Source organism: Eucalyptus grandis, chromosome 5 (assembly GCF_016545825.1).
Source record: "Eucalyptus grandis isolate ANBG69807.140 chromosome 5, ASM1654582v1, whole genome shotgun sequence".
In the NCBI taxonomy this organism is placed as follows: Eukaryota; Viridiplantae; Streptophyta; class Magnoliopsida; order Myrtales; family Myrtaceae; genus Eucalyptus; species Eucalyptus grandis.
In genome coordinates, this window is record NC_052616.1 from 55,544,225 (window position 1) to 55,568,825 (window position 24,601).

General features: G+C 39.6%; 1 protein-coding gene and 1 long non-coding RNA gene across 2 annotated transcripts; both read right to left on the reverse strand.

Annotated features, from left to right (window-relative positions):
* Nucleotides 1-374: 374 nt before the first annotated feature.
* LOC104447044 (cysteine-rich receptor-like protein kinase 10) lies at nucleotides 375-24,590 on the reverse strand. Its single transcript, XM_039313047.1, has 7 exons — nucleotides 24,499-24,590; nucleotides 23,432-23,569; nucleotides 23,212-23,333; nucleotides 1,714-1,924; nucleotides 1,332-1,569; nucleotides 1,037-1,187; nucleotides 375-786 (listed from the first exon to the last, which is right to left on the reverse strand). Exons 5-7 carry the CDS (start codon nucleotides 1,553-1,555, stop codon nucleotides 490-492), a joined length of 672 nt encoding a protein of 223 aa, XP_039168981.1. The 5' UTR covers nucleotides 1,556-1,569; nucleotides 1,714-1,924; nucleotides 23,212-23,333; nucleotides 23,432-23,569; nucleotides 24,499-24,590; the 3' UTR covers nucleotides 375-489.
* On the reverse strand, nucleotides 22,257-23,114 carry LOC104447665. Its single transcript, XR_005551467.1, has 3 exons — nucleotides 22,904-23,114; nucleotides 22,520-22,757; nucleotides 22,257-22,362 (listed from the first exon to the last, which is right to left on the reverse strand). It is a non-coding gene; the product is annotated as an uncharacterized LOC104447665 (long non-coding RNA).
* Nucleotides 24,591-24,601: the final 11 nt, after the last annotated feature.

Here is a 24,601-nt window from a genome sequence, read left to right on the forward strand (position 1 = left end):
GTGAATAGCGGGGCAGTCGTAACAGTAACACCATTCATGTAGGTTGTAGAAATTTTGCTACCTTAGTATAGTTAAAGCTAGTGCGTTGATTAATCAGTGCTTCCATTCAAAGCTTATAATATTTCTCCTTCCGAGATCTGCTATCATCATCCTTATGAGATCTCCTATCTTGTCGGAAAACCTCTGCCAATTCTGAGTTAGGCTTTGTTAGTTGCTAACGCCAAGTTAATTCCTATACCGCTACCTATGCCATGCTTGGTCCCTTGGCATATTGAAGGTTCTGTAGCACATCGTCATGAGCACTGGGCTAAGCGGCAATTGAGCAACTAAAGGGACTGCTGGCTTAACGATGAAAGCACAAAGTTGAGAAATGTAAGTCATACATAGGATCTCCAGTAAACAGACGTTGCTCATTGTTCACTAATGGTATCCACGGAAGACCAATTATATCAAGGCCTGCAAAGCTATCACATAAAACAATTATTTGTATCATCGGGGGTATGATTCCGTAATTGTCACTCCGTTGACCGATTGCCGTGTTGATCTACTAATGGATTGATCTGTGCTTTGAGGGAAGAAGGCCGGACGTTGAGGTTGCGGCATAGTGACGGGCTGGCTGCTGAGCATGTGAAGCACTGTCGCCATGGTGGGTCTATCAACCATATCTTCCTGAACACAAAGTAAGCTGATGTGCAGGCACCTCAGTACTTCATCTCTTGAATGCAAGTCTAGGATGGCCGGATCCAGAATTTCCAATGGTGTGCCGTCTCTCCAGTTTCTCCATGCCTGTTTACAATCCATTGGAAAGAAAACACCCTTGGTAAATTGTAGCATTAATTCAATGGAGCATGTAATTAGTATTACACGAGTTCTGTTAACCATATTCGCAATGCTGAAGTCATGTTAGTTTGGAGGGGGCAAAGTGTACATGTACTTCCTGTACCAAAGTTCAGCTTGACTCAGTCGAAATATCAAAGAGTGCAGTATGACATTTGCATCGGTAATCTAGTTAGTGACAATAGTATAGGCAACTTACATAGCTAGCCAGATCTTTGCCCCCATCTGATTGGCAGAAATGATCATTCTTCTTTCCAGTGATGATCTCTAGAAGTAGGACGCCGAAACTATAGACATCAGATTTAATAGAGAATTTCCCATTCCTTACATACTCCGGAGGCATATAACCCCTGCAAATGAAAAGCCACATTGATTGCAACACCTATGTGCCTAAAATAGAGGATACAACAATTTAATCTAAGTGTGCTCTAACAAGAGCACATCTCTTGACATGACCAAATGATCAGCCAATGTAATGAGAATTTGAAACTTACAGAGTCCCCGCAATTTTATTAGTGCTTGCATGAGTTTGATCAACTCCAAAGATCCTAGCCGTGCCAAAATCTGAAATTTTCGGGTTCCAGTCATTGTCTAACAAGATATTGCTTGCTTTCAGGTCACGATGAATAATCCGAAGTCGGGAATCTTCATGTAGATAGTGCATTCCTCGAGCTATTCCACATGCTATCCTATAACGCTTTAACCAATCCAATTGCATATTTTTCTCAATATCTGCACAATTAGAGTGGTGTTGTAATTCAGTAATTGATCTAGCTTGCTAAGATTGGATACCTATTTTCAACTTAAATTCCATCGTATAATGAGTAAGAGGATGGCATATTAGAGAAGACAGTTGCATACTCAACTTAAACTTACCGTACAAAAAGTAATCTAGACTTTTGTGAGGCACAAATTCAAAAACAAGTAGCTTTTCTTCTCCCTCCAAACAATATCCGAGTAGCCGCACGAGGTTTCGATGTTGAAGCTTTGCTACCAACGTAATTTCATTCTTAAATTCTTCAGCACCTTGTCTTGAGCTCCGAGATAACCTCTTCACTGCTATATCTTGCCCATTAGGAAGCCTCCCCTGAAATGATTGTTTCATTTGTTTCCAAATCTTTCTTTTGACGATAGTCTTTTAACTAAACATGAGCAGTTCCTAATATATCAAAACTAATAATACCTGAAAAACTTCACCGAATCCACCTTCACCCAACTTGTTCTGACGAGAGAAATTGTTTGTAGCAGCTTGTATTGTAGCTAAATCATATTGCGAGGGTTCCTCGTTTGTAATTTTATTCATGCCTACATGACAAAACAACACGAGACTAGTCATTTCAATGAAGACACATAACATTTCCAAGCCGCGGACACAATGTTTTCAACAAGAACTTAGTCAACTACCGGCTTCTTCTTGGACGAGCTCATGGGTCGTGGTCCCTTTCCTCCAAACGAAACAAGAAGCAAGAGAGAAACACTACAAGTACGCCAACGGGAACTGCAATGGCAGTGATTATCAATGTGGATTTATTGCTTCTTCCTGCATATGGAGGATCATACTTTCAGTTGTGGTGATAGCTTTCGTATGTTTTGCAGATATTTTCCAAGGGAGAGATGTGTTTCTCTGGTTCTAAATAATGATACGCCAATTTATATCCTTCTAAGTCCAATATGAATGCATCAAATGAATGGTAATCAAAGACAATTTGATTTACCGCCACGTAAAATTGGTTTACAACATAGAAACGATTTGCAAGTTTTATTGTAACTAGACTCATAAACGGTTTGATCTGATAAAATAAATTCAAGTAGTGCATATTTACAAAAAAAGCTTAAAATATTTATTTAGTAAATGATATAATATAAGTATCTAAATAAGTAGATCACATGTAAGTATCAAATATGAGGCCAAAAAATTACTTTGTAAATCACTTTACTAGTGAGTTTTAATTTCCCGTCCGTTCTATTTAAAATGAGTTCAAAAACCACTTTAAAAAGGGCTCTTGCAAGTCAAAGCGGAATCCCCGTGCCAGTCCCTCGTGGTCCACTCATGCCCGTGTTTACCGGGAGTCGTATGGATCCACTCACTTGACTTTAAGGTGGCATTTTCTTTGGAAAAATATTAATATATAGTCCATCAACATCATAAAAAGATTTACACGTTGAAGGCTATGATTACATTCATCGGGATTTGTATTATCGCGGAAACTCAGCTGCAGTACACATTCCAATGATCAAACACCAGTTGTTATAAGAAATTTGGCTTATTCCCAAGAAAAAACAGCTATTTAATTTCTAATATTGCTGTTCGACAAAAAAAATATTCTAATATTGCTGGACAAAACGGGAAATAATAATAAAAAAGTGAAAGAAAACAAAACAAGGTACCTTTAGGTTCAGTCAGCTGAACGGGATCCCGGACCGGTGGTGGCGCTGCCACCGTCACCACAGTCACCAAGTCGGGGTTGTAAAAGGAGTACATCTCAAACCTCACGTTGCAGCTCGGAGTCAATACGTTTCCTCCTGTTTCCGGAGGGAGACGTGCTATCGCCGACCGAAGGCATGTGCCGCAGTCCGATGCGGTCAAGTCGGGCGTGCACTCCGCGAACGTGTACAGCCGTTGCGAGCCCACGAGCTCAGCCTTTGCAGCAGCCATTTTCTTCCCCGATCCACTGCTCGGGGCCGTCCGCAGTACATCGTCCATGGTTTCATTCAGGAGTTGAAAGAACCGAGATGGGTCCTCTGAGACGTTCCAACCGGTCTCCTGCCTCGCGAAAGGGGATGGTTGCATGACCGAGTAAATGGGCTGATCCGAGTACCTCAGCATGCATATGTCGTACCAGATGATGGAGATCCTTTTGCCGGGGCATCGCTGGCCAATTTCTTGGGCTGCGGTGGCTACGCAGTTGCTGCATGTCGGGGCGTCGATGTCGCCACGGCAGAGGAAGATCCCGTAGGTCTGGTCTGGCGGGTATCTGCCAGCAGTGGCGTTGCTGAACCCACCACTGCTGCTGATATTGTTGCTGGCGGAGTCGGCCGCGGAGGAAAGTGATGAGAGGAGATTGTCGAGGTTATTTTGGTAGGTGGTATTAGGAAGGAAGGGTTTGGTGTCGGGGCAATATTTGTCGATAAAAACAGGTGCCGCTTCACTGATGTGAGAGATACAGATGAGCAAGTTGATGGAGAAGAGTAAAGGGAGGGAGATGGTGAAGGAAGAGCTCATGTTGCCATGGCAGGAAGATCCCATAGGCCTGGTCTGGTGGGTATTCGCCAGCAGTAGCGTTGGAGAACCCACCACAGCTGCCGCCGTTGTTGCCGCTAAATTGGCGGCTGAGGAAAGTGATGAGAGGAGTTCATTGATGTTATTTTGGTAGGTGGAATTAGGAAGAAAGGGTTTGGTGTCAGGGCGATAGCTGTCAATTAAAACGAGTACCGCTTCATCGATGTGAGAGATGATGATGAGCAAATAAATGGAGTGATACAGCCCGTATTCAAGATCAACTCAGCCGACCAAGAAGATTTACACTTATTCAAGATCGACAATGCTCTCATCGAGAAGGTCTTATCTTTGACTTTTTCATAAAGACTTAGTCATTTTCCAAACATTGAAGCTTACATTATGGCACTTTGGGACAAGCAAAAACATTGGAAGTTTTTTTTTAATTTTTTTAATTTTAATAGCTCATAGTTTCTACCTAACTTATAGTTCCTAGACTTTGACTTTAGACTCTTGCTCTTCTTTTGTATTTCTATAAAAGATCATTGAATCTTTGTAATGATAGAACAATTTGATTAATGAAAATTTGCTTTGTGCAATTCCCTTGAACCTTGAAAACTTAAAAGAGTTTTCACTCCATATTTGAAAAGTCGGGGCTTTTAAAACTTGCATTCTTGAAGAGTTGCAGCCGTCGATCTTGAAGAATCAATGCCATTTCAACTTCCTTGGAAGCCTAAAAGAGTAACCACTTAAGTTCCATCCTTCTTCATTCGGTCCAATCTTGTTTTGTCCATTTCTATCAAAATTCAACAAGCCAACAGTGCATATGATAAAACTCAAAACACAAAAGTTGTAGATTTTAGTCTCTGCTCTTTTGGCTTGAGAATCAAGTCTTTCCAATCTGAATCAACAAAATTATGCCCATTGTTCAAGCTTGTGCAAAATAGAAATTTCTGCTCAATTTTGTGACTAAGTTCTTGTACGTACAAATCGCGCTCCCAATCTTATTATTCCAGTAGCCAAACTTGGGCTATGTTAGAGGAGGAGAGGCGGGGGATGGTCAAGGTAGAGCTCATTTTGTGAAGGATATATTACATTTGGCTTTCATTGGTTCTTTTTTTTGTCATTATAAGCTTGTATAAAAGTCCACTTTTGGTCCTTAAATTTGTAATCTTCTTTCAATATGTCCATGAACTTTTGATTTAGACTTGAGTAGATCCTTAAAAACTCAAGGAACGAAATAGGCAGGAGATTTTCCATGAGGTGGGAGACCTTGCTTGCCCTCCAGTAAAGGTGTCAAAATGGGTCTATGACCCATATTTCAACTCATTTTTTGTATAAGTGGGTTGCATGTGGATTATAAATATATAAAGACCTAATTAAAATGGGTCCAAAAAGTTTTAAGCTATTTTAAATGGGTCGGATTTGACCCATTTAAAAATAAGTAGATGACCTAACACGAAACTTTTTCAACTTATACAAACCTTAGCACTTCGTCGACAACCTTCGCCGTTTGCCTTTGTGTCGCTTCTGTCGCTCTCCTCCACAGCACGCCTCCGCCACCCGCCCTTGTTCCTTCGATTGACGTCGACCCATTATCCTCCTCATTAGGCGAGTTGGTTTTGAAAGGTGTGGTCCATCCACTCTCTCTCTAGATTGAACAGTCTCTGACCGAGACCAGCCTCAGGTGTCAACCTTCTTGTTGCCTTCATTTTTTCTATACCTAATTCCGCTCGATCGCGCTGCGGGTCGCTTCGGTTAGTGTCGACACCTACACGAAGCCAGTCCTCATTGGCGGTCCTGACCTAGTGGAAGGCCTCCACGGCATCGTCGTAGGGTGCAGGGAGGTGGTGACCAAGGCGATAACTAGGGGAGACGACGATGCGTCAAGCTTGGTTGCCATGAGGGAGCAGAAAATGTGATGTGCTGAGTTGGCCGAGGAGCACTATAGGGAACCGCCACCGTGGCAATACACAACAAGCGACAACTTCTAATCAAGCGAGGGCGATGGGCGAGGCACATAGATTCTGGCCCAAATGTTGTGGGTCGGGTTGAGTGAGACGCCCTTGGTGCGGGCGGCAAAGGGTTGGTTGAGATCCGGGTCGGTGGAGTATACGAAATGTCAAGGCCACAGTGGGACATACGAAACGTCAAGGCCACGAGTGACCGTGCCTTTTTTTGGTAATATGGATCAAGTATTGATCGAATTAAGTATGAGTCACTAGATTTTCATTACATAAATATGTATAAAAATGATTAAATGGATAAAAAATAATTAAACTAATTTTGACATGATATATACCCAACCTATATCGACCCACCCATTAGACAGGTCTATTTACCAATATTTTCCCTAATTGGTAGTGAAGAAAAATATTCATCTACTAACGTGCAAGTATTGACTTTGCTAAAGTAATTAATATAGTCAAACCAAGAAAAATATTCACCTACCAACTACCTTCTGGCGTGCTAGCGGCCCTTGCAAGTAGGAAACTACCCCGATTTACAGGGAGTTAATATTATTTGTCTAATCAAATTTTTTACCCTACTTTAATTTTCTATTCAGATACATCCCCTATGTACCACTCCTCAAGGTCAACACAATCAACTTAGACAATCTTCTTGGCCATATTACTCCGAAAGTTCTTGTGGCCGAATATGATTGGTGCTTTTCACCTGTAAGTTAAGCTCAACTAGTTGTGCGAGCATGCGGAGGGCCAAGTCTTAGATTTAGTCCGAATTTCCTCAAATTCATTAATTCGTAACTTATTATTCAAGTTTTAAACTTTTGAGTTATTTTCATTTTCAAAAGAAATCACTAATCGGTTTTTAATCAATTTCTAATAAATCATCTATTAAAAATCCAAATAAATATTATGAAAAATATTTTATTTTTATGTAACCAGAAAAATTAGAATTTGAATCTTTAATTATATTAATTATTTAATTTATGCTTTTATGGCACCTCATTTTCTCTAAACCTTGAGATTTGATGATTTTTTAAAAGAATTTTCATGCATTAAAAAAATTCAAAAATTGCTTTAGGCCTTTCCTAATTTCGAAACTGTTGAAATATTTTTATGCATTTTCAAGAGACAAATAATTAAAACCAATTTTTCTTTACCAAAAAAAAAATAATTAAAACCAATTTTAGGCTTTTCACTAAAAAGAGATTTTTAATTTTAGGCTTTTCACTAAAAAGAGATATTTTAAAGATATTTTTCAAACTTTTTACATATATTAATATATATAAAATACCTTTTTCCCCAATTTTAGTCTTCTCTCTCTCCTTGTTATGTATTTTTCACTCTTTCTTCTCCTCTCTTGTCTTGTCCCACTCTCCTCTCTGCTGCACGCGCAGTAAAAGCAGAAGAGAGGGGGAGTCGTATTCTATGCTTCTCTCTTCTTTTTATTTTTTTCCATTACCCTCTCCTTGATTCTTTTTTAACTTCTCTCTTCTTTTCTCTCATGCAACCCGAGCGCCTCTCCCCGGGCTTGCCCTGCTCGATCAAAGAAAGGGGGCAGGGACAGCCATAGGTGAAGCAACACGACGAGAAAACGATTGATCAAAACTCAGGAACGGATTTTCCCGACGTAAAGTTTCAGATCTGGTTTGAGCATTATATCGAACATTTAGGGCGCGCCAGATGGGAGGCGGCCGCGTACGAGGCTGAAAACCGGACCCACGCTTGACAAAAATCAGCAGAGAATGCTCCATGCGGACGAAGAACGGCGCCGGCAAGCCCGGAGTGCCTGCGAACCGGGACCATTCCCGCTTTGCTAATCATTTCTCTTCTCTGAAGGGCTCCCCCCGTCTCTCGGATCTGGCCTCTATCCAAGAAGGCCGGTCGGCGGAGGCGCTTTGGCCGCCGGTCCTGGCGCGCCGACCGGCCTCCGCCCCCGGCCGAACCGGCGTCACATCACTCGTCACGTCCGTCGCCGTCCGACGGCTCTGCTCCTCTTTGCCCTGCTGCTCCGCCTCTGCTTTCCAGTGTACTCAGTGGCGTGCAGCAGAGGAGGAAGAAAAGAGGGGAAAAGGAGGCCGGGCCGAGCCGGGCCGGGCCGTGCTGAGGGGATTGGATGAGATGGGCCTGGGCCTGGCGCGCAGAGAGAAGAGGAAAAAGGGGGCTTCGCCCCAGCCCCCAGCCCTCGCGGGCTTTTTTTTTTATTTAAATTTTTCTATTAATTCGAAATGCAGTAAAATAAAATAAAATTTATTTTAATTTAATTGATACAAATAATATTAATTCCCATGTGCTGTGAAAATCCTTTTTTTTTGTTATGACCGAGTTGATCCCTAGTAATTTAAATCTAAGTGTTTAATCAAAATTTAGGTATCAACAAGTATAATAAATGGTATGGATTTAGAAAGAAGGTGTTGTGAAAAGCAAATGATTTTAAATAAGAAAATAAATGAGACATCAAATCTATGTGATTTGATTGGTTTGATCTATGTCCATAGATGAAATTGCCAACAAGAGTAAGGGTAGACACAGTCGTTCTTCAATATGAAGGATGTAGCCTCAAACACAACTTATAGCCTAAGGAAAATTCTAAATAATGATCGAAGTGCCCTCAATTTTTTAAATAAGAACTTAAAGTGAACACTATCTCAAATAAAAGTTTAAAATATATTCATTTTCTCAATTAAGGGTTTGAAGTGAACTTTATGTTAAATAAGGTTTTGAAGTAGGCATGTAAGTTTCAAAGAATGATCTGACCTCATTGGCTGGTTAAGAACATTTTTGTCATTTACTTTTTTTCTTATTTTCTTTAATTTTTTTTCTTTTTCTACCTTTTCTCCCCCCTTCCCGGTACCCCGAAAAAACTCAGAAAGAAAAAGGGGTTGCAACTTTTATTTATTTAAAAAAAGTAATAATTTCACAAAAAGTGCTAAAATTTGTTACAAAAATACAATAGAATCCTAAAACTTGTAAAAAGTACAATCAAATTCTAAAATTTGTCGAATAAGTCCAATCGAGCCCTAAAGTTAACACCATCAATTTATTTTATGAAAAATGCTAACGTGACATTTTTAAATTAATGTCTCTATCCCAATTGGTATATTTTATTTATTTATTATTTTTAAATATTATTTAAAAAAGAAAAACAAAAAAGGCTAAATTTTTATTTTAAAAAATTGGAAAAAAAAAAAACACAAGAATGGGGTGAGGCCATGCTAATGGCCACCACCATCCTTTGCCGCCACCCATCATTGGAGGGGGGCGACCTCGCCAACCTTGGGCGGGCGGTCGAGTCCTCGCCAATCTCAGTGAAGCCTCGCTAGCCCGAAACGAGGGTTGGCAACCCTTATTAAGCTCAGGCTCAAGCTCGGGCACTTAAATCTAGGTGATGTTAATGCTCGTGCGGGCCTAGCAAACGTTAATGGCCTTTACCTGGGATCGGCGAGGCTCGTCGATGCCAAGTGATAGCTGATGTCGCCCAAATATAGGTGGGTACCTAGATCGAGGCCTCGCTAGCTATCTCCAAGGGCCAGCAAGTGAGGGCTGGCAAGCCTTACCCAAGCCTAGCGAGGGTTGCCAGCCCCATGTAAGGGTCGATGTCGCCTGAGCCGACAATGGTCACTTGACCTTGCCCAGGGTTGGTGAGGCCTTGCTTGGAGCTAGTGAAGGTTGGCGTGGGCATGGCGCCTACTAGCGTGGCCATGCCTTGCCCTTTTTTTTCAATTTTTTTTTTTTAATTTTAGCTTTTCTAAGTTTTTTAAACTGATTTAAATAAGATTTAAAAAAGAAAAGAATAAAAAATGCCAACTAAGAGAGAGAAATTAATATAAAAATGCCATGTCAACATTTTTAGTTAATTAAATTGATGGCGTTAACTTTTTGACTTGATTGTACCTATTTGATAAGTTTTAAGATTTGAATGCATTTTTTACAAATTTTAGGACTTAATTGCACAAATTTTAGAATTTCCAGTAAACTTATCTAAAAATAAAGAAAAAAAAGATGCAAGGGGAAGCAACCTTCACCCCATTGTGGCTGCTGCGCTATTGTTGGTGGGCGTCTAGAGGCAAGGGCAATATACCTCGCTAAAATCGGGATGGACCCCTTTCTTAGGGTTGGAAGAGGCCACGACTCTCACTAAGGCCTAACAACACTACTAGGCATGGCCAACACCCCTTCGAAGAGGGGGGCGGCCATGGAGGAGCTCTTGCTTGGGTTTTTGCTTTAATTTTTCGTTTTGTTATAATTTTTAGTATTTTTTTCTTTTTTTTTAATTTGTATTTTTATGGAAAAAATAGAAAATGAAAAAAAAATAACGGAAGAAAATAAGAAAATATAAAGAATAAAAATTCCCTTAACTAGCCAAATCTAGTGGTGTCACTAGAGCGGCAACGAGCCTCGCCGGCCATCGACGAGGTCGACCCTCACCTTGGTTGGGCAAGACCCCACCAGACCTGGTGAGGCTTGGCCTCGCCTGGCCAAGGCGACGGTCAACCTCGCTGATGGCCGGCGAGGCCACTGTCGCTAGATTTGGCGAGGCTCGGCCTCACCCAGCCATGGTGAGGGCAAGCCTCATTGTCCCTGGGCGAGGTTGACCCTCACCTTGGATCTGGCTAGGCTTGGCTCCTCCTAGCCATGGCGAGGGTTGACCTCGCCAGTGTTGGTGAGCTCGGCTCTGGCCATGGCTAGGCGAGGCCAAGCCTTGCCGATGCAGTGGGGCCTCGCCTAGCGATGGCTAGGCCGGCTTTGCCATTTGGCGGGGCCTCGCCCAGTGATGGCGAGGCCGGCCTCACCATTGGCCTAACCCTCACCTCTAGCCGACGCTAGAAGGAGAAGGTGAAAAGAAGAAAAACAAATTCAAAAATTCAAAAAATATTTAAAATTCGAAAAATAAAAACAAAAAATTGCCATGTTAGCTTTCGCCAGACAGTCAGTGTCTACGTTAGCATCGGCCGGTCAATTTTAGCCGGATGGATTAAACTGGTACAATTATAAAATGTTTAGGACTAAAATGGAAAAAAGAGTTGATGACTGAATTGGCACAATTACAATAGGTGTATGACTTTTTGGTAATTCTCCCAAATCTATGCTAGACTCATCCTTCTCAATGAGTTTCTATTTCATATGATTGAAGAGTCCCAAAGGGCATTATTCTTTGAGTTTCTCGGATTGAAATTTTGACATTGTTTTTATCCTTTGGGAGTCATTGCGGCAACTTGTTTACTTTCATTGACCCTTGTTGACACATAAATTTTGACTATTTATTTAGGTTTTAAATTGCATAGGGATTAATTTTAATCCTAATAAAATTAACTTTCAATAAATTACATTGTATATAGACATTAGGAACATTTACATTACTAGTATTAATTATTAATTTTTTTTAAAAAATTAAAATATAAAACAATTATTATAAAAAATTATATAAAAAATTGGGGAGGAAAAAAAGAAAAAGCTCGGTCCCCTCTTCTTTATTCCCCAGCCTGGCCCGTTCACTCCTTCCCCTACCCTCCGTTTCGCGCGACGAATGGCAGGAACATGACAAACGAAGAAGGAGGCAAGGACAGAGAGAAGGACCGACACAGAAAAAGGAGGGGACAGAACTCGCCAAAGGGAGAGCGATTTCTCGGTCGGGGGAGGTTTCGGAGAGGAACAGAGAAGGTGAGCGAGAGAGCAGCGGATGGAGAGAAATCGGATCGAGGGAGAGCGAGTGGTGAAAACAGTTCGAGCGAGGGCAGAAAGTGAGAGAGAGGCTTCGATGGCCACCGCGCCGGGCATGAACCCTGTCCAACGACCACGCCCGGCTGACATCTTCAAACCGAGTGGTGAAGGAATCCAAATTTTCGCTTTGGGCGAGCTCGAGGAGGAAGACAACGGCACAAACCCGAAGCTCTTCGCTTTTCGATCGAAGCTTGACATGCGCTCATGCCCAAGATTGCTGGCGAGAGATCCGGAGTCGAAGACATAGGAGGTGCGACGGGATGGTGGTGGTTCGAAGTAGGTGAGGGCGAGCTGCGGAGGTTCTTTGGACAGGGGGCGTGGACGAGAGAGAGAGAGAGAGAGAGAGAGCGAGCCGTGAGTGGAAGGGAGGGAGAACTAGAGAGCAGAGAGCGAGGCTACGCGGGTGTTTTCCGGTGGTGGCCGTGCCGAGTCCTAGCCGACGTCTACCCCTCCACTGCATTGAACACATGGTGAGACCTAGGTGTACTTCTTTTCTTTTCTTTTTTCCCCAATTTGGGTCCATTCCACGGGGATCCCGACTCGGAGGCGTGCGAGGTGAACGGGTGTTGCCCGATCCATCTAGCTCGCCCATCATTCGCCACCGCCGAGCCGAGTAGAGAGCACCACCAATGGCCCTGTTTGTCCTGATTTGTGCCCTCTTTTGGCTCGTCGCACCGGGTTTCATTGTGGTCCGGTTCGTGCGAGTCCCAACCCCCATCTATGTTGTGCTACGCTGCATTTGGATCTCTGCATGTTGATTGCTAGGCGTCTAGCCACGGGTTGAGTCCCGGTTGATGCAATAGTCTCCCTTCAGTTGGTATGGTTCTAAGTGATTTGTTGGTTATTTGACATGTTTGGGGACTTTTGTTGTCATGTGTGGAGTCATGCGCGGTTTCTTTTACAGCTCGTGTGTGTATATCCCGGCGGACGGTTCTTTGATTGAGTGAAGGGCGAAGACAAGCCGGCTCATTGCCATTCGTCTTTGTTGGGACGAAGAGAAAGCAAACGAGAGGGTGAAGTTGGTTTTGAGCTCCACTAGAATTGGTTAAGTTGGTCGACTTCTAATTTGGACCGGTGATCTTCGGGCATTATTTGCTTTAGTCTGGCTTCAGAAAACCTGGGCTTAAATTGATGTGAAGTGGGCTTAGTGCAATTAGAAGAAGAGGCCAAGCCGAGTATTTTTGGTCTGGCCATATAGGTTTATTCGGGCCGAGCCTTGCGGCGGTCCGAATTCCTTTTTATCAATATTAAAACTCATAAAAGAAAATAATAAAAATGAAACATGAAAATCATGAATTTTTTTAAAATAATTAATTAACTAATAAAAAGCATAAAAAATAAAAAAGGAAATTTTTTATAAGATATCAAAGAGCATTCCTAAATATTGTAAAATTTCAAAAAATGCATAAAAATGCTAGAAAATTAAAAATTTAAATAATTCTGAAAATTTTGAAAATTCATAAAAATTTTTAGTGAATTCCAAAAAAATCCAAAATATTCTAATTCCTCAAAAAGGTTAAAAATAATTTTTGGGTAATGTTCTTTTAAAAAGTGGAAGCCTTTTGATCTGAAATCACAATCAAAGTTGACCAAGCCTTTAAGACTCTATTTTAATGTTTCGATTGTCTTTAGAGACATTTGCCCTTGATTGCATACTTTCAACATGATTATGGTTTCCCTTTGCTTAATTAGGATCGTACTTATTCCTTAGCACTAGATGCTTGTTTTTCCTACAATTTATTTAATGCTCCCTTAGTTGCTGACTATTATTTTAAGGAAAAATCTCAAATAAGGGCATAAAGTGATTTCATTTTTTCAAAAAAAGACCCAAAGTGAACACTATATCAAATAAGGACCCGAATGGCTAATTTTGTCTCAAATAAGGACCCAAACTTCCAATCTTATTTACAGCTTGGGGTAGTTTTGTCCAAGAACATTTTTTCTTTAATTTTTTTTTCTTTCTTCATCTTCCTCACACCTCCTCCTTTGCTCTACATTGCCTCTTTCTTCAACACCAATCAGGGTCCTTACCAGCGACCTCGTGAGCTTCATGTCATCACGTAGTTGGTCCTAGTGACAAGAAGTCGAATTGGAGTTATTTGCTATTGGCCACCTTCTCGGATGCTAAAATCCTCAGTTCCTCAAGATGCATCAAATCTCGGCTCGCTTGTGCTCAGCCTAAAGCTCAGATTGACCTCCATTTGATGACGACGATGTTGGATTTTCTATCAAGGGCAACGGTCGATGAGGTCGAGAGCTCAAATAGGACTTGTCAATGGTGGCAATGGGGCAATGAAGTACAACAGTTTCTATAGTTAATGATGTCAGATACGACCAATAATCAATCTCAAGATGAGGTATCGATTGAGGAGATGAGCTTTGTCAATGAGAATGGCAAGAGTGTGAGTGGGTGTCTCCACACTAGGGATTATTGAAAAGAGCCATTGGCATTGCAAATGGGCATTGCACAGAGATCAAATTTACGCAAAGAGGCAAAGCCGAATTTGAAATTGATGAGGCAAACTCTTGCTGATGTTGAAATAGTTGCCAGCTACAACAAAATTGTTCTTTGTCGTGAAATTGTTGATCACCAAGTGTTAATTGAATAGAGGCATAAGTTAGTCAAACAAGACAATCGCGATGCTTGGATATTGCTACTCTATTGTTGGCAAGCATGACTGAAAATAGCACAAAAAATTGCAGTTGCTTGGTTAGCGGAAGGCCCAGAATAAGTGGAGTTTGATTCACTCTCGAGGTGAGAGAAATACGTCGCCAAAGGGATTAGTTGCATAGCTTGGGAGTTGCGCAAGAAGTTGAGTCTTAGCAAAAGCATATTTATATTGTGGCTTTGAGGTCAGAATTTGCGATGAATGTTAGAATAAAAGAACTTATTTTGAAAGCTCATTTCGGCTTCGTGTAATTGTATATAAACCATTTTGAGGAGCGAAATTTAAAATTTTCAATGAGTTAGACTATGTTGTAATGGCTCATGTTAAAGAAAACCCAATCTTGGTCATATAATGAGATGACACAGAGAGTGATGGAGGGGTTGATAATGGAGGTGGTGTAGAGAGTGAGAAAGATGAAGAAAGAAGGAGAGAGACAAAAAATAAACAACAATGTTCTTGGACAAAAGTATCCCTAGCTATGAATAAAATTAGAAGTTTAGGTCCTTAATTGAGAATAAGTTAGTCACTTGGGTCCTTATTTGAGACAGTGTCCACTTTAGGTCATTTTTTGAGAAAATGGCTCAACTTCAGGCCTTTATTTGAGATTTTCCCCCATTTTAATGATTGCGCATCTGCATGATTATCTCATATGTTAGTGGATACATTTAAAATCAATCAAGGCTACGTGACAAAAATCTTTCTAAACTAAACAAGATTAGATATCGAAATGGTACTAGTTGGTTCATTAGTATAATCAAATCGCCAACTCTAGATTCCCTAGTTGCCTAGGAAATGTGGTATATTTACATGTCTCATTTAATTGTTTTTAGGCTAGTGGTAACTTAATTGTCATGAACATTCCAATGTCATGTGCTATATAGGCTTGGAAGAGCTCGAGCTTAATTATGGGTCAATAGGTCATTTTTTAGGTAATGCCCCTTGACCTATGTCCTCTCCCTCAAAGGATAAGCCTCAATAGCCCTGAGATTAGATTTTCTTAATATGCTAGTCCATTCACAACGTTTGTGAATCTACTAAACATTTCACTAATGGACTTTATCTTGAAGGACTTATATTGTCCAAGAAGTATGTTTATTTTTATTTCTTTCACTTGGTTCGTTCCTGCATAGGTGACATGAAGTTTGTCCCATACTTCTTGTGTCATTTCACAATAAGATATTCTGTTATACTCAACAGGTGATACAGCCCAACAAAGATAATATATATCTTTTGCATCTAAAGCTTCTCTTTTTGTGATCTCTGTTTGAGATAAACTTGTAGTGGTTTTTGGCATTTTGCCATCTTGTTCTCTACTTGATGCTGATGAGGCATTCGGATCGACTTCTTTTTCAACATCTTATTCAAAAGGATTTTGGATTTGACAAAGGCTTTCATCTTGTTCCTCCGGACACCGTACTCTTTTGATCGAAGTACAAAAGTCTAGTATGGCTTTGTCCTTCAATGAGACCTAGTGCTATAATGCTAGCCATAGAAAATCGTTAACTCAGAAGTAAAAACATTTCAAAATAACAAGCACATTGCTTTGATACTAATTGATGTAGTTAGTAAGTATCACTGAGAAAGGGAGAATAGGTAATTTTATAGAATCTTGATAATTTAAAGCAGAATAGGAAGTATCATAATCTAAGCCTGAATTCTGAGTGTAAAGTTCATAAATAGTTTCACAATAGAACGAACTTCAGAAGCACCTTGTGAGTGTGCAATAAACTATAACAATAAACAATAAGGCTGCGTTTGGTAACATTTCTATTCAAAAATTATTTTAGGCTGTTTTAGGGAACAATTTTTGAACAAAAGAATGTGTTTGGTACTGCATAAAATTTCTGTTCCTGGAATAAAAAAAGAACATAAACATATTTGGTAAACTTGTATAATTTTTGTTTCTTTTAATTTTTTTTAATTTTTTTTCTTTTGGTAAAATCTTTTTCTTTTTTCTTTTTTTTTTTTTATATTTTCTTCCTTTTGGCCGATCACCGGCCTCACCATGGCCGACCGGCCAATGAGGGTCGACGAGAGAGTGTAGTAGGAAGAGAATGCGTGAGAGGATGTGTGCAGCAGGGAAAAGAAAAAAAAGGAAAAAAGAAAAAAAATGGATGTTCATCTCTTTTGTGAACACCCTTCGTCAAAGCTCCATGCCACATCGCCGTGACTGCACCATCGCGTCCGCCTTGCTCGCAACAGCCGCGTCGCCCGCAACCGAACGTCGAGCCGCTAGCTGCAACCCGTCCCCTACAAATACCACCACGACTCCGCCCTCGGCCCGTCACCAGGTGCCTCGCCCGAACGTTGTCACTTCGCCTTGCCCCCGTGAAGTTGCTGTTGCTCGACGCTATTGCTCTCCGCCGTCCAAGCCGACACCATTGCTACAGCCCGCAGCAATTCGCGAGCCTGGTGGTAGCATGGCGAGGGCAAGCCTCACCGGTGGTTGGGTGAGCTCGGCCTCACCCAATTTGTGCGAGCTGAAGCTCGCCAGGGGTTGGTGATGCTTCGGCAAGGTCGCCGGCCAAAGGAAAAAGAAGAAGAAAAGAAGAAGAAAAGAAAGAGAAGGAAAAATAGGAGAGAGAAAAATTGTTTCTTGAAAGTGTTTTTGGGAACAAGAAACAAGTTTTTCTTGTTTCTTGTTTCTGTTTTAAATTTGTTCCCAAGAACAAAAGTGTAAACAAACACGTTTCTGTTCTTTTTTTGTTTATCGGAACAAAAGAATAGAAATTGTGTTACGGGGAACAAAAAAAAGAACACAGACAAACAGGCCCTAAGAGTCTAGGGCTAAGAGAAATCACACACAAGGCTTATAGCGGCTCGGTTTATATCAAGCTTACGTTTACTCTTCCATACTAATAGTCTCTTGGTTGGAATCTACTAAATGATTAATAAGATATTACAATATTGAGTGATTACATTCTATGTATGATAGGTTACGGTATCTCACTCAATCACTTTTTCTATACTTTTCTCATAATAACAAAATTGAAGCTTACGAAAGACAAGTATATGGTCGAAGTATGCTCAGGATTTGAAATTACAGATTCTGGGCCTTATCTTTTTTTTTTCTTTTTTCTTTTTTAGCTTCTTGGCACCTTGGTCTCCTCTTATACCATTCCACTTCCAAATTAGTTGTTGGACAGTCTCAAAAGGATCATCTTCCAATTTACTCACTGGACAAATATTTATCTAGAAGATTGAGTGGCCGTTGAGTGAGAGAAGCTGAATCTTCTCTTGACTCTAGTCGCCCATACAACCGAAGTTTTGGTTTCCATACATAAAGCTTCTTCATTTAAAAAAAAAAAAAACTTGTCTCAAGATTGATTTGCCAATAAAATAAGATTGAGTCAATCAAATCTTTATAGGTGTGAAATCAATGCCAAATCAATAATTGTTATATACGTTCTGGATTGGAGCCACTTTTTGAACTTGTCTTATTCTGAACTTTGTTAGGATAGGAACAAAAGTAATTCTCTCAGTTTGAGGATCTTTATCTTCAATATAAAGTCTAAATCTATTCTGTCTAAAGTAGATTCCTCAATCTAGATAAGATTAGGATTGATACTCACTTCTCTTTTGATAGTAACTCCTTAAACCAAAATATTTCAAGACATTTATTAAACTTACAAGAACTCCATGGACAGTTTTGTCAACTTCAAAATTCATTAGGAAGTTTTCTCAGCAATCCAAACTACCAAACACTACTAAAAAAAAAAAAAAAACCCAAAAGTCAAAACTGGTCCCAAATTCTCATCCGTAGACCATAGCCTACTTTTGATGACAATTTTGGAAAACCTCTTGCTCGAAACATTAAGGATGGCTTTATTGCCTATCCCTAAAGTACGACAATTGAATTCTTGTCCTATCGTCTCTATGATAATTAGATGGGTGTTTGATCTTTCATTTTGGGCAATAGTCATCAAAAATCCTAAACGATGCCTACTATGACACATTATCCAAAACTTTTTTTTCGTGACAAAAAAATTTCCGAATTGTACTTATGTGATACATTTATTCTCTATCAAAATTCAATTAATGAGAACTGTTATAAATCTACTTAAATGATCAAAGTTCTATCAATGAAAACCTTAGAAAATCCGCCAACATGGATGTCAAAAAGGAAATGATGTTGGCATTAATTCCAATACTCTCTTTGATAATCTCACAAACCTATATTTTCTTACTAGAAAAGGTATCCCACCAAATAGTCTAGGCGGAGGTTGTTTTGACTAAAATATCATCTGATCGAATCTTGACGGATGGTAAATACATCACATAGGTACAAGTTTTGAGTTTTTAATGTCACAAGAAAAAGTGTAGGATAAATATATCTCAGTGGACATAATTTGGAGTTTTTGATGTCACAAAAATAAGTTTAGAATATATGTATCACAGTGGACATAATTTGAGACCTTTTGTAGCTTTTTCCTTATCGTATTTTAAGGACAAGATCGCGACAATAGGGGCAGCCTTCCTGTCCCTAACAGCCCCATGGGAATCGAAATGGTCATCCTAAGCACATTCGGTATAGACTGAAATTGTCACTTCCAAGATCCAACGTTGCTAAACAAAGCAGAAATTTTTCCAGCACTATACCAAAATAATCTGAATCTTAACAAAAATCGGTAAATACTTGAATTCCTGCTCCATGTGCCCAAGTAACAACAAGGATACTTTCAATAGCATGCAAAGAAAGGAACCGAGACACATACACAGAAGATATTCCGAAAACATTTATTGCATATATTAACAGAATAAAGTCGCGGCACCAATTTTCCAACCTCCAAAACCTCAACGTTGTAGCAAAATGGCAAGAGATTCACCGACAACATGGCTCAAACATATAATATCGTGAAAGACAATATACCATGTTGCAATTGGATCCCTGCACCACGTGGTGAAAATATTACGGACTACTTCAATGCAATATTGGTAAGGTGAACAGGTCTGTTTCAACAAAGCTTTATAAAATAGATGGACCACAGCCCATTCCTTCTCTCTTTTCTCGTGAAATAGTGTCTAATCACGTAAGTCATATAAGATGCGAGCTAAAGCCAGAATGGGTAGCACAATCAAGATATTACTTGCACTCGGTGATAAGTAAGGCGAAGCGCTTTCAGGCTTTTAACTCACGTATCGCTCTAACTAATTTTTTTAATAACACAGAATTTTCCTTGTGACACCATCATGTACTCACAATAGTCTTGTCCTGCACATATTTCATTTAATAATTTGCCACATGGAATGACAAAAGTTGCATCTTATGTTTCCTTACAATAATTTGTGACATGTAACGACACTCTTGTTTTGTCCATATCACGAGGCTTTGGTGGTACTCGGATCTATGAGCAACGATAACAGCTATTTTCTACCAACAAACTTTCTTAGAACTTAAATATCTTCACTTTATTGAAGGCAAATTAAGACTCTACTTAGACTATTACAAGTTTTCGATAATAAATTTATTGTGATCTTTAAGAATTATAAAACAATTCTTAGTTAAGCCATGTCACAGAAAGACGAATAGCTGACCGAGCTTCCCCACTCATCTTTATTTTATGCGAAAACAACACAGTTTTTGCTCCTCCCGTTTTATTTAGGCCACTCGATGCTAGCAATCCACATTTGAATTTCATGCCTTCATAATCAAATGACCATGTAGGCATATTTGTGCCAAGATTATGTCATATCAGTAATTGTTTGGGCTTAGAGTCTGGTTTTTAGAAAAAAAGGTGAAAAAAGAAACTAGTTTAAATAATATTCTATTAGGGGAAAACAAAAAAAAAAAAAGTTATAAACCTATAGCATTGATACTAATTTAGTTATAAACCTTTCAATTGAACCAATTTAATCATAAAATTTTTCACATTGGTACCAATTTAGTCCATTTGGCAAATTTTAGCTGGCCGGTCTTGATGTGGACGTCGATCGGTGACCGGACACTAACAAGGCAATTTTTATTTTTATTTTTATTTATATCTTTTTGAATTTTGTATTAATTTTTTTCTCTTCTTTTTCTTTTCTTTTTCATTTTCTTTTCCTTCTTCTTCCTCTTTGGACTTTCCTTCCAGTGGGGTTGAGGGCCACGGAGTCTTTGCCAGCCGTTAGCAGCGGTCATAGCCCTCATCCAAGATCGCAGGCAAGGTGGCTTCACCCAAATCTAGGCAAGGCCAGCCTCACCCTCGCCTTGCCACGGGCGAGACTAGGTAAGGGCTGCAACCCTTGCCGGCCAGCCACTACAAGGAAAAGAAAAGGAAAAATGAAAAGAAAATGAAAAGAAAGAGAAAATATAAATAAAAGAATAAAAAAATAAACAAATTATTTTAAAATTGTCATATTAGCATCCGGCCATTGGTTGGAGTCCACATCAGCGCTGCTCGGCCAAAATTCACTAGATGGAATGAATTGATGCCAATATGAAAAAGTTTAGGATTAAGTTGGTCAATCGAAAGATTTATGACTAAATTAGTACAAATATAATAGGTTTATGACTTTTTGCACTTTTCCCTTCTATTAGGCTCTGCTTGTCTTGCGAAAAATGAATGATTTGAATTTATTTTTATTGAAATGATTGATGGTATCGTTTGAAATAAATGAAAATGTTTTCATTATCAATAACAATTAATGCCAAACATTTTCATAGATTGTGAAAGAATTTTTTGTTCATCCATTTTTGTAATTGATATAAGTGATCATTTTTAGGAAAATATTTTATAAATTATTTATTTTCCACGAAACAAATGAAGCCTTAGTGATACTGTTTTTTTTTTTTTTGAAAAAGATTTTTGATTTGACAATGTGAACAGCGGGGCAGCCGTAACATCATTCATGTAGGTTGCAATGAACGCAACGGGAAATTTTGCTACCTTAGGATAGTTAGAGCACGTGCATTGATTAATCGGCGCTTCCATTCAAAGCTTGTAATACTTCTCCTTATGAGATCTCCTATCTTGTCGGAAAACCTCTGCCAACTCCGAGTTAGGCTCTATCAGCTGCTGATGCCAAGCCGGTTCCTATGCCGCTAGCTATGCTGTTTTTGGTCCTTTGGCATATTGAAGGTGTCGTAGCGCATCGTCATGAGCACTAAGCTAAGCGGCAGTTGAGCAACTCAAGATAACTGCTGACTTAACGATGAAAGCGCAAAGTTGAGATATAAAAGTCATACATAGGATCTCCAGTAAACAGACATTGCTCATTGTTCACTAATGGTATCCACGGAAGGCCAATTATATCAAGGCCTACAAAGCTATCACATAAAACAATTACTTGTATCATCGGGGGTATGATTCTGTAATTGTCACTCCGTTGATCGATTGCTGTATTGATCTACTAATATATTGGTCTGTACTTTGAGGGAAGAAGGCCGGACGTTGAGGCTGCGGCATAGTGACGGGCTGGCTACTAAGCATGCGAAGCACTGTCGCCATGGTGGGTCTATCAACCGTAACTTCCTGAACACAAAGTAAGCTGATGTGTAGGCACCCCAACACTTCATCTCTTGAACGCAAGTCTAGGATGGCCGGATCCATGACTTCCAATGGTGTCTCGTCTCTTCAGTTTCTCCATGCCTGTTTACAATCCATTAGAAAGAAAACACCCTCGGTAAATTGTAGCATTAATTCAATGGAGCATATAATTAGTATTACACAAGTTATTTTAACCATAGTCGCAATGCTAAAGTCATGTTAGTTTGGGGGGAGCAAAGTGTACATGTACTTCCTATATCAAAGTTCGGCCTGACTTACTCGAAATATCAAAGGGTGCAGTATGACATTTGCATCAATAACCTGGTTAGTGACAATAGCTAGCTAGATCTTCACCCCCATCTGATTGGCATAAATGATCATTCTTCTTTCCAGTGATGATCTCTAGAAGTAGGACACCAAAACTATAGACATCGGATTTAATGGAGAATTTGCCATTCCTTACATATTCCGGAGGCATATAACCCCTACAAACGAAAAGCCACATTGATTGCAACACACATGTGCCTAAAATAGAGGATACAACAATTCAATCTAAGTATGCTCAAATCAATGCCATGTAGGGAGTCACATCTCTTGACAAGACCAAATGATCAGCCAATGTAATGAGAATTTGAAACTTACAAAGTCCCCGCGATTTTATTAGTGCTTGCATGAGTTTGATCAACTCCAAAAATCCTGGCTGTACCAAAATCTGAAATCCTTGGGTTCCGGTCACTATCTAACAAGATATTGCTTGCTTTCAGGTCACGATGAATAATCCGAAGTCGGGAATCTTCACGTAGATAGTGCATTCCTCGAGCTATTCCCCATGCTATCCTATAACGCTTTAACCAATCCAATTGCATATTTTTCTCAGGATCTACACAATTAGAGAGTCATCTTGTAATTTAGTAATTGATCTAGCTTGCTAAGATTAGATACCTATTTTCAATTACAATTTCATCATATAATGAGTAAGAGGCCGGCATATTAGAGAAGACAGTTGTGTACCCAACTTAAACTTACCATACAAAAAGTAGTCTAGACTTTTGTGAGGCACAAATTCAAAAACAAGTAGCTTTTCTTCTCCCTCTAAACAATATTCGAGTAGCCGCACAAGGTTTCGATGTTGAAGATTTGCTACCTATGTAACTTCATTTTTACATTCTTCAGCACCTTGTCTTGAGCTCCGAGATAGCCTCTTCACCGCTATATCTTGCCCATTAGGAAGCCTCCCTTGAAATGATTATTTCAGTTGTTTTCTTTTCTTTTCTTTTGACGATAGTCTTTTAACTAAACATAAGTAGTTCCTGATGCATCAAAATTAATAATACCTGAAAAACTTCACCAAATCCACCTTCACCCAACTTGTTTTGACGAGAGAAATTGTTTGTAGCAGCTTGTATTGTAGCTAAATCATATTGCGAGGGTTCCTCATTTGTAATTTTATTCGTGCCTACATGACAAAACCGCATGAGACTGGTCATTTCAATGAGGCACATAACTTTTCCAAGCCGCGGACACAATGTTTTCAACAAGAACTTAGCCAACTACCGGCTTCTTCTTGGACGAGCTCATGGGTCGTGGTCCCTTTCCTCCAAACGAAACAAAAAGCAAGAGAGAGAAACACTACAAGTACGCCAACGGGAACTGCAATGGCAGTGATTATCAATGTGGATTTATTGCTTCTTCCTGCATATGGAGGATCATACTTTCAGTTGTGGTGATAGCTTCCGTATGTTTTGCAGATATTTTCCAAGGGAGAGAAGTGTTTCTTTGGTTCTGAATAAAGATACGCCAATTTATATCCTTCTAAGTCCAATACGAATGCATCAAATGGATGGTAATCAAAGACAATTTGATTTACTGCTGGTTAAAATTGGTTTACAACATAGAAATGATTTGCGAGTTTTATTGTAACTAGACTCGTAAATGGTTTGATTTGACAAAATAAATTCAAGCAATGCATATTTACAGAAAAAGCTTACAACATTTATTTAGTAAATGATATAATATAATATAAGTATCTAAATAAGTAGATCACATGTAAGTATCAAATATGAGGCCAAAAAAATTACTTTGTAAATCAATTTACTAGTGATTCTCAATTTCCCGTCCGTGCTATTTAAAATGAGTTCAAAAACCACTTTAAAAAAGGGCTCTTGCAAGTCAAAGTGGAATCCCCGTGCCAGTCCCTCGTGGTCCACTCATGCCCGTGTTTACCAGGAGTCGTATGCATCCACTCAATCCTCACTTGACTTTAAGGTGGCATTTTCTTTGGAAAAATATTAATATGTAGTCCGTCAACATCTCCTCACTTGACTTTAAGGTGGCATTTTCTTTGGAAAAATATGAATATATAGTCCGTCAACATCATAAAAAGATTTACACATTGAATGGCTATGATTACATTCATCGAGATTGTATTATCGTGGAAACTCAGCTGCAGTACACATTCCAATGATCAAACACCAATTGCATAAGAAATTTGGCTTATTCCCAAGCGAAAAACAGCTATTTAATTTATAATATTGCTGTTCGATGAAAAAAAGAAAATTATAATATTGCGGGACAGAGTGGGAAATAATATTTAAAAAGCCAGAGAAAACAAAACCAGGTACCTTTAGGTGCAGTCACCTGAGCAGGAGGAGAAAGAAGCCGGACCGGTGGGGGCGCTGCCACCGTCACCACAGTCACCAAGTCGGGGTCGTAAAAGGAGTAGAC

Bases quoted from the DNA above. Each gene is read 5' to 3' on its own strand.
- LOC104447044 (XM_039313047.1), bottom strand. From the start codon at position 1,555: ATGCAATTGGATTGGTTAAAGCGTTATAGGATAGCATGTGGAATAGCT. The intron at 1,188-1,331 runs GTAAGTTTCAAA...TTTCATTTGCAG, and splicing joins AATAAAATTGCGGGGACTCT to GGGTTATATGCCTCCGGAGT. The intron at 787-1,036 runs GTAAGTTGCCTA...GATTGTAAACAG, and splicing joins GCAAAGATCTGGCTAGCTAT to GCATGGAGAAACTGGAGAGA.